A 10,414-nucleotide genomic window follows, 5' to 3' on the forward strand; every position below is an offset into this window, starting at 1 on the left:
TTCCTTCGTGGAGCAGAGGTTTTTTAATTAATCGCCTCTATCCTGCAAAACCAAGCCCCTGTTCTGCTTCCCTGGAGACCCTGTGACTGGCCGGGAGAGATGGACCGCAAGAACGGCAGAGGCACCATTCTTCTACTTTCTTTCTTTCACATAAGCCAATTTAACTGCTTCTCTCTCCTCCGTCAGACAGTTTCAAGCAGAGGAGAACTAATTATTACTTCTTGGTGCAATTAAACTGAAAGGTATTTTTACGCTCATCATATCGCAGCAGCTAGAACAGGACTGTGTGAACTCATTTAAACACTGCACCGCACAATAGGAAATCATTTCAGTGTCAGTGAGAACTGTTAAGGAATTTGTTACAAATTACACAATCAGAAAATTACCATAGACACTTCAGCGGCTAAAAAGAAAATCATCCCAGTGAAACAAAATAACATGCAATTTGAAGGGCAATTTTGTCTCAGCGAGAGCTGAACCGTGCTGATAATACGGAGCAAAAGTGTTTCCCTTAGATTTGCATTAGGGGTTGGTTGTGGGGGCTGAGGTACCAGCTGCTCTGCCTCTCACACAGCCTGTATAGAGATGAATTGCTCCCTGGGTGTCGATAAGTCACCATGGCACACCATGGTCACCATGGAAACTATGCAAACACAGCCTATCCGAGGAAACAAGTAAGCTGAAGTTGATTACACGTTTCTTTGTTAAATTTTTATTTCAAGAACCTTCCTTGGTTGGAAAAGACTCAAAGTGTCATCTAAGATAAACCCTTTTTATTTTGTGAGGATTCTCAATATGCATTACTTGTTTTCTTCTGAACCGGTGTTCTTCTGAGATGCCCAGATTATTTGGGCATTTATTACACGTTAAGCCACTTTTCAATCAACAAGCTGCAGGCCACCTCTGTGCTGCAGCCAGTGGTCGAGTGGCCTGGGGAACAGCTCGCCAACCGCTGGTTCTCAATCATAAACATGATTGATAAAGGGCCAAATGTAAAAACACCACAATGAATACCAATGCACTCTCATGTCACTGCTCCCAAGATGGAACAGCAAGCGAGATCACAATTCAGCTTTCGCCCCGTGAGCAAATAAAGACAGAAATGTGGAGAGAACGGATAATCAGAGCAGAGAGATGAAAGGGGCGCAGGAGTTATAAGCGGAATGGAGGAGTGTCGGGCGATGGTGATAAAAAAAAAAAAAAAAAAAAGCTAATGTAAAGGGAGGCTATGAGGTGGGGAGTGGGTGGCGGTGCGGGAGAGGAGGGAGAGAATTCTGAAAAAGAGATGAGAGAGTGAAGGAGACAACAGCGTGGCACTCGTCGCGCTGTGGAGCCCACAGAAAGCTGGCTCAGCAGTATGTGAAGGTTTTCAGATAAAGAGGTGTGTGTGTGTGTGAGTGCGCCTGCTTGTGTGCCGTATTTACTCAGGCCATAATATTATTGTACGTATGTGCAGAGACGTGGAAGACTGGCTGTGAGCTGAGAGTACACAGTGCGTGTTTGTGTGTGAAGGGGGGTTACTGAAGCATGTAATAGAGACCTGGTGCTCATAGCGTTTAGAATGATGACTCTCTTCCAGCCCCTGTCCCCTCTCCATCTCCCCCCTTATTCCTGATTGCCTCCAGGGAGGAGAGAAACAGCAACAGACAGGTTAAGCAAACTTCCAAAGAGGCAGCGGCGGAGGCAATGAGCAGGGGGGACAGGCAGGAGATGAGGGAGGCAGGAGGAGGAAGGAACACATTAGCCTCTTACCCAGGGTGTCACTCAAGCTGGCAGTACCAGCCAAGCACTGCCGCTCGCTGCTGGACCACATGCAGCCACTCCCAGCCTTATTTATATCTCATTCTGATGGCTGTCAGATTTGAGGCTTTTGGCCAGTTTACATCTCCTGGACTTTTGGGCTGACGGAACAACTAGTGTAAAGGGTGTTAGAAGAAATGATAGGCCGTGGGAAACTGATAATCCTCAATGAAAGCGGCTGCTATCAGCCCTTTTGTTTTAACAGTGGACCACGTGACTAGTCACAAGTTAAGACAGTCACTTGCAGTCACAAGAAAATGAAGAAATATCAACTGATGGCTTTTTTGCTAAGCTCTGCAGAGATTGTAATGTTGTTTTGCTCACGATGTTCCTCTTTAGGTTCACTGTTACTGCTCCAGCAGCAAGAGACAGCTGTTTTTTTACTTAAAAGCTCCAAAATCCCACTGTGCCATTACCTGCCCTGTGCAAAATGGCAAGAAGGAAATGTTAATGACATGGAGCATTTAGCAGCTAAAGAGCCAGATATTTGGTGGAGTTGTTCTCTCCCTTCTCTATTACTTAAATTGTGTGGATAACATATGGCGGATTAGTCGTGCCTCATGAGTTTCACTTAATGATGTCTTCATTCATGAATCACTGTGTGCATGGTCAAGTGCAATAAGCCCTAAGACGGGCCCGGTGGGCTCTTTTGGGACACCGTGGCCGCTGAGCTGCAACCAGACTAATTCCTCTGCATGCAAGATCCCACTGGTAATCATGATAGAAGAAAGAAGCAGTAATTTGTACAAAGCAAAGAATAAAAACAAAGAGGACGGATGTGTGTTTTGCAGTTCTGCACACGCTGATCAAGGAGCGTTTCTGAGAGGATTACAAATATACAACATGATTGCAATGCTGAGATGGATCAATTTCAGAGGTCAGAAGCATTTATAGCTTCCTCCTGCTTTGCTTTCAACAAACTCACTTCAAAATGTTGCTTTTCAACCCTGCGGGTGAAACTCATAGATACAAAGCTTTAGTTTAATCAATAAAGAACTGCAGTGTCCTAAACTCCTCCCTCGTTTTAAATATGACCCTGGGATACCTCTGCTGAGATCCAGTCTGAGCATTGGGAGATAATCTGACCCAAGCGCAATTTTCAGAGCATTTACAATAAAAAAAAAATGTTTTGTGTGATTTAATGTTCTCCTTGAGTATAATTAGCTACATACATTTCCATTTTTGTGCATACAGAGGCCCATCAGCAGAAATCAAACACATCTACAGCACGAGTGTAAACTCGCTCAATATAATATAAACAAACCCACTGTTTAATCTTTAGCTGCAACACATCATTTTTATACTTTTTTCACAGTCAGATGAAATAACCCTATCAAGAGATATGATAACGGTGGTAAAGCATGCCAGGCTGTTGTTTTGAAACTTGATATGTGCTGCTTAGTAACGTAACTATAAATCCAACCAGCACTAACAAAACACTGGAGAGTGGAAAGTGTTGTATCCACTGCTTGTGCAGATTGTTATCCGTATGAGGACACTCTTGTTTAGAGTGAGTAAATAGCAGAAGAAACCGGTGAGTATTCACTCTATATAAAACAAATCAGCCATTTTTCATTAAAACAATGAAGGACACAGTTACAAATGCTTCAGATAGAAGTGAAAAAGAGGGATTACATAGCACACAACTGTCTGACTGTGAAACTGAAGCCAGGGTGCATTTTGAAACAATAAAATTAGATCAGGACAAGTAGTGCTTGTTTTTATTACGCTGTCCTCACCAATATTTTATAATGAACGTTTGTGATCTGAACCAAATTATTACAGAACTCATCACAACTGCAGATAATCCTAATGTTGCAGGTGACGTATATAGAGTAAAGAAAGACAGCGGTGGCTGGGTTTGAGTGTGTCCTGGAACATCCAGATGATAAATGCCACTGCCTCTTCCCATGCAGGGACTATAAGAACTCATGCCACCTATAATCTAGGAGGTCCTCTCTTATCTGATTATGATTGCGGGGTAAAGAGGATTTAGGTGCTGGTGCCTAAATGCTTGGCTGTTCTGATTAGAGGCCTGATAGAGGGCTTATGTAACTAGCAGACTACAGGAGGAGAGAAGGTGCGCCACGCTACCTATGTGACAAACTCTACTCATGTAGTACATACTGATACCTCACAACAGGCCAGATATGATAGTGTGGAGCAATAATAACTCCTACAGGTTGAACTAACTACCTGCTTTAAAAAGAGGCCTCCCTTTAAGACAATCATTTGACTAGAAAACTGACTTCAAGAGTCAAGGTCAGCAGGCAGGCTTTCTACAAACAAGCAAAAAGTAACTAGTATCCATTTGCCCAATAAGCTGAGCGTATTTCCCTCATAAAATGCCAGTGCCTATTGATTTAACCTTCTGAAGACTGACCACAGTTCATACAGAGATGAAAGGATGATAATGAAAGACGGTGTAGCAGGTAGTGGACCAGCTGCTTGATTTTGACCCAGGGGTACAAACTGTAGCGGACATTTGACTTAATGCTGACTAAAGGCTCCACCCCCCTCCTGCGTCTTCTTTGGCTCAGCTACAATCACAAAACTACATCAATGTACACACGAGGCCAAATGCTTGCTCCAGTGCTGTAAAAGCCTGGGAGGAAACAGATGGATGTGGAGTAAGAGGCTGTCTGCAGTCATCTGAAACAACGGGCAGCTCCGAGTGCTCTAGAGTTACAGCGCAACAGCATGTTCAATTGAATTTGCTCATGTCACAATTAAAGCTGTGCATTAATATTGTCATTTCTGCTGCATCATGCTATATGTGATTCTACAAGTGAGGCACTAAAACACACTCAGCAGTGTGCATTGTGCACTCGCCGCTGCACCACATGAACACAAACATATATGACATTCACAAAGAGTGGTGTGTTACGGTACCTTAGTATGCTACAGCTTCCTCACACTGTGTCATCATCATCATCAGCAGTGTCTGTGGTGGACTGACTGTGGCTGCTTCCAAGCGTGGGAGGACCAAACAGCTCAAGGCTGCGCCCATGTAGCCCATTCCTTACCATTTCCACTAGCTTGACTAGCTTATTAGATAAAGAAGAGAGTAATGGTGCACATCCACATTAAGCGCAAGCATAGGGCTGGACACGGCTGGTGTGTGTGTGAGTGTGTGTGTATGAGTGTGTGTGTGGGTGGCTGGCTGGCAGGGCAGGGAGGGTGGGGGAGTAGAAAACCCAACCCAGTGTCTGGCAAGAAGAAACATTGATCTCTTTAAAATCCTCTGCCATTATTTTCTGGGGCTGCCCATACTGAATGGACTAAAGAAACCCTAAAAGGCAAAGCAGTTTCTCTCTTAGAACCGCTGGTGTATTAAGGCTGAAATATTTTGTAATAATATTCTGAAAGGTTTGTCTAAAAGCACCGCATGAAACAAATCAAAATGAAAAAGACGCCGCTCTTGCACACTGTACTATTAACACTGAGCACTGTGGGCATCTATGTCACAGCTAATAGCATTAATTTATGATACCAGGAACACAGTCTGACTCATACATTAATGTTGAAACTCTTACTAAATCACTGGCGAACATTCGGTAGGGCCCTGATATTTATTACACACTTTCTGCATACTGTAGTGTTTATGGGAACACAAAAACAAATGCGTCTGAGGCATCTAATCACATTTCCCGTCTCACTGACAAAAGACGCTTCGAGGGGGAAAAACAAAGGCAGGTTACAAACTGCATTAACAAGTTAACGTACGTCGAGATTTGTCTTTGCGTGATGATTGGAAAAATACATTTAGAAGGGGAAATATTCAAGCAGAAGTCACTGCAGTTCAGGCAATTTGGATATGACTTGGTTATATGAGCTTGTGCTAAGTGTATTTGCTGTACAACACCCGTGACTCATTGTAAATAAAAAAAGGTCAGGGCAGCACAAATCCTTCTGGCTCAATATCAAGGATGACACGTTCTACTGAATTAATAGGAATTATAGCCGACAGTATGTGGAAACAATGGAAGCAGCAGCTGATGTATTTTCCAGAGCACAGTTTCCCCTCTAATCTTGTATAATTTACCAGAGATAACTCAAACTGAAATGAAATACACTAGTCAAGATAAAGGCTATTTTTTCTTCTTTTTTTTGGTGATTTATGTCTGCATTTTTGTTAATTGTGTTTTTAGTGCATGCATCATGGAAATTCATCACCCGCAGGTGCAAACTCCTGCAACAAAAACTTTTCCCCCAGAACTCTCACCTGTGACGAGCCGAGCACCCGGCTGCACTAGACAACAAAACAGCTTCCTGCTCCACCCTCTCCTTGGGGCACTGAACCAAAAGTCACGCAGTCACACAGATAAACCGCTGCATTAGCCCGTGTCCTCTTTGTTCTGACCCTTTCATTCATAATTCATTGGGAAAGGTTTGCAAAGATCCAGCTCAGCATCCTGAGGCGTAACTTACATGACTGCATCTCTTACATCACTCTCTCGCTCTCTCTCTCTCTCTCTCTCTCCAAGGGCTTTCCTCTGCCACCGTCTTTCCCACCACCTCTCTTTCTTCACTTGTGGCTCTCTCTACGCTGATTTCTCCAACTGGTTCTGGTGCAGTGCCTGCTCGGTTTCCATCTTTTCCGTTCTGCCTGCAAGTACACCCCCAAAGCTTCTGCCGTTGCTAATGCTGATGAATGAAAACCTGGCTTGATTGACCCTGCTGAAAAGGTCAGTCCTCTCAAGCTTAACCTTTATTTAAGAGCAGCGAGGCCACGGCTGGCATGGAGTAAAAGATCTGCCTCTAATACGTGATAAAGAGAAGAAAAGGCAGAGCGGAAAAGGCGGATGTGAGGATGCTAGATGACTCCGTGATTGCATTTAACAAAGGGCTCAGGTTGCTTTGTATAAAAGCACATGCTTGGTAATGGCACAGCCTTGACCAAGAGGCTTTAAAGGGATCTCACGACACGACATTTGCCACATAAAAGGCTTCCCCCGACCTCAGGAGAGCTGCTATCTGACAAGTTGGGCAGCCCCGGCAGCCTCTTTCAAATGTGCTTTCAGTTGCGGATAACCTTAGTGAGATCATGCAGCTGATCCATTAGAGCCACGGTCAAGTTCTCCTCCAAGAGCAGTCAGCAGAACATCAATGCAATTTGAATTAGGATGGAATTTCCCCTTTAAGGTTTCACAGGCTTCCCCCACACGATAGTGAACAGGTCAGCAATACGGAGACGTGTCTGGAGAATAAGAGACCGTACTGGGGAGTAAATCACTTTAAATATCACACAGCGTGTCAAATTACTCCACTGCTGTCACCTGAGTTTGGCTTAAATTAGATATTGGCAGCCACCTTATAATTAATTCACGAGATATACGGCTTCCCTATGAAGGATGAATACAGTTATCAAGCTAAGGCAGGATCTTTGACAATCGCAAATCACTAGTTGATTCAGAGAAAACAACCCATATCACAGGAAGGAAGAAAAACAAGTGTAATAGCCTATAAAACGAGCTAAAAGCAAGAGTCATCACCATATTTCTTTTCTTTTCAACGATGAATATGACGTTATAATTTCAGCACCAGGGATTTGAAATTAACTTCATTTGCTTTAAACGTAAAGGGGCTCCGAACAATGCACCAGCCTGCACAGCACAGCACAGGAGCTGCATTTCTCACATAGCGGGGATGATGTTGCCGTGTTCCCACACACACAGGTCCCTGTGTTTATGATCCTCTGACATGGAATATAATCCCAGTTTGCCCTGCCCTCCGCTGCTTCGTGATGAGATCAGGATACTGGAGACCCAACGTAAATTACCAGTGATTGGATTTCATCAAGGTTGACCTACCTAATTGAGAGCCGAGTCAGAGTGGGGACAGAATGAGGAGGTGGAGGAGTTGAGAGACATGTCATCAGTTCGCCAGCCTTGACATTGCCACCATAACCATGAAATCCCTGTCGTATTTATCACGTTGATTTAGTGCACGAATACAAACTTTACTACATGTGACAGATGAGGCGGTTCTCTAAATATGCATTGCATGGGCAGGGGAAGCACTGATGACGACCTCACCGCTCAATCAAATTAAGTAGAGATGCTCAAAGTAAATACAGTAATTGAATAAGGAAACGCTACGTATCAATACACCTGCAGTGCACTTTTGACATCACCTTGTCATTTCCCTGACTCACAGACAGACACAGAAAAAAATAGCACATCCAATCAGTGAGTAAGAGTGACACATAATAGAGCCGCGCGAGAAAAGAGGCTTGTACCGTTCCCTCTAAGAGACGTGCTGTGTCACAAGTCATTGGCGGATCTGGTCGGCGCTGACATACTTTATCCTGGCAAAGAAAGCAACACCAGAAGCTGACACACCTACCAATTATTTTGTCAAATCCGATGAAGTCAAAATCTATCTCCTGCAGTGATTCCACTACGAGTATATCAGCGCCAGAGCTGTAAAATTCTACTTTACCATGATTTTCACACATTTCTTCCTGAGCACCCGTACAAACTGTTACCCAAAGACGGCACCTTTCACGACATTTTAGATTATGGCGAACAACTGTTGCCGCTTGCAAGATTCAAACAGATGAACTCATGAGTATTTTCTTACATGTGGGAGTAGGCCTTTAATAAGCATGCCTGCAATGTGTTGTGATCAAGGCTGAGTGTTCGGCTTTGAATGCGAAATGTGAGATGGAGGTAGTGTGATCACACTTCCACTTTCGGATCCCTACCTTGGCAGCCACCGAGGAGCTGGGCTTCTCCAGGAGATCCCACAGTTTCTTTCTCTTGTCTGGGCAGCAGGTGTTATCAAACTCTCCCTCTCCCTCCCTCTCTCTCATTGTCTCTGCCTCCCTTCGCAGCTCCTCATTCATCTGCTCTTTTTTCTGGTGGTAACGGGCCTGGCAGCAGGACTCAAGGTAGATCTCATCAATCCCCCAGTAGTCTAACTCCTGGCCAAATGAAAGCGCACACATCTCCTCCATCATGTGTAACTTGCCTGTGCGGTAAAAGTTCAGAATGGAGGTGAAGGCCCCCGGGTGCCGATCGAAGAAGTATTCATTCTCATTCAGGCTGTAGTCGTCGCACACTTCCATCAGAGACTCGTGGGTGTTGCACTCTCGAAGCTTGCCGAGCCGCGTCCGGGGTAGCCGGTCCAGGGTCCGCCACAGGACCTCGTGGTTCAGTCCCCCGACGTTGAGGCGGACCCTGCGGGAGCGGGCTTTGGTGCGGATGATGTCGATGGGCTCAGGGGGCAGTGGGGGAGCAGTTCGGACGTTGGTGGGCTTAAGCCCTGCTGGTCCAAGCTTCTCAGCCATGGCGACGGAAAAGGAGACTTCTGGGAAGATGTTGCAATGACACAAAAAAAAAAGGAAGATAGAAAAAAAAAAAGCCTAAAACTTTTCAGTTATGTTGGTTCCTCTTTAGGCAAGTCCCTCCATGGCTGAGAAAAAAAACAAGACGGTTTGTGAGATGGCTGAATGACTGATGACACATTTATCAAATCAATTTCAGTTCAACATTTGTGCATCTCCAGGAGTGGAAATTAAACCGGCTCTCTTCAAGCGGCAGCGAACGGTCACCTGTTACTTGGTTGTGTCAGTCAAAAATAGTAACAGCGGCACAGTGTTATTGATCCCTTTCATCACATTTCTAAGAAGGTGTTAGGCAGAATCAATGATTTTGTTTTAACAGTCAATATGGCTACTTTGCTTTTGCTGTGACTCCACTCCAGCACCAGCAAGGCAATGAACTCCTGCTGGAGGACTACTTTCGGGTGCAGCCCATCGGTCAAAATGGGTCAGAGAAGCCTTGAAATTCACTCAAGTGTTATTAGTGTTTGGATAGAGGCGGCGTGTGTTGCAACAGCCTCATTTAATTTGTCACTATCAGATGTGATCATATTTTCTGTCATAATTAATTCCAAGCTCATTACAACAGCTGCATATAATGTTTAATTTAATTAAAATGTCCTTAATATTCAAATTAGTCCCCAAATTACAAAGTTGTAAATATATGAGATTTATTAAGCAACTGCAGTAGATCAAATTTTAATCAGGAAGGGACTTTTTTTTTTTTAGATGTATGAATTAAGCTCCTGAATGCAACAGTTTTGGCTCTGCCTGATTATTCGGATGAGGAATTTGTCACAAGGCAGCCAATTCCACTCTCCAAATGGAACAATGTGAGTAGATGTAGCCTATAAGGGATGTAAAGCAGCATCACACGGCCATATTATATAATCTAATTTTTTTTCTAAACTGCAGCATACCTGTTACACTCCAATGTATTTGTGCTCAGTAAGGTTTTGCTGCCTTTACAAGCCACCAAGCTACCTTCACTGCAAAGAGTCTACACAATCTGTACTGGCGAGCGCACTGATTCGACTCTGTGGAAAGTCAGAATAAGAAAACATAAAAAATGTCTCACCTTGCCGCGATAAACCACCTTTTGCATGCAAACTCCTCTTGTTCCTAAGGGAGTAGAAGATGGAAAAAAAAAAAAAGGGAGCCGGGATCCCCCCCTTTCTTTAGTCAAGCGGCTGAGGCAGAAGGGAGCACTCCGCGGACGCAGCGCAGAGAACGCGCGTCCCACATTGTGTTGAAAAATGACGGGAAAAGAAACCAAAAAAGAAAAAA

The 10,414-nt window shown here is 44.2% G+C and overlaps 1 protein-coding gene across 1 annotated transcript in view; it reads right to left on the bottom strand.

Annotated features, from left to right (window-relative positions):
* The window catches only part of kcnb2b (potassium voltage-gated channel subfamily B member 2b), an 84,272-nt gene extending 75,142 nt beyond the window's left edge, over positions 1-9,130 (bottom strand). Inside the window, exon 1 of the mRNA XM_008299370.1 lies at positions 8,510-9,130. Coding sequence (XP_008297592.1) covers positions 8,510-9,094 — 585 coding nt within the window. The 5' untranslated portion in view covers positions 9,095-9,130. The remainder of the gene's footprint in view (positions 1-8,509) is intronic.
* Between the last annotated feature and the right edge of the window lie 1,284 nt (positions 9,131-10,414).

Source organism: Stegastes partitus, unplaced genomic scaffold (genome assembly GCF_000690725.1).
Source record: "Stegastes partitus isolate 25-593 unplaced genomic scaffold, Stegastes_partitus-1.0.2 Scaffold1408, whole genome shotgun sequence".
Taxonomy (NCBI): Eukaryota; Metazoa; Chordata; class Actinopteri; family Pomacentridae; genus Stegastes; species Stegastes partitus.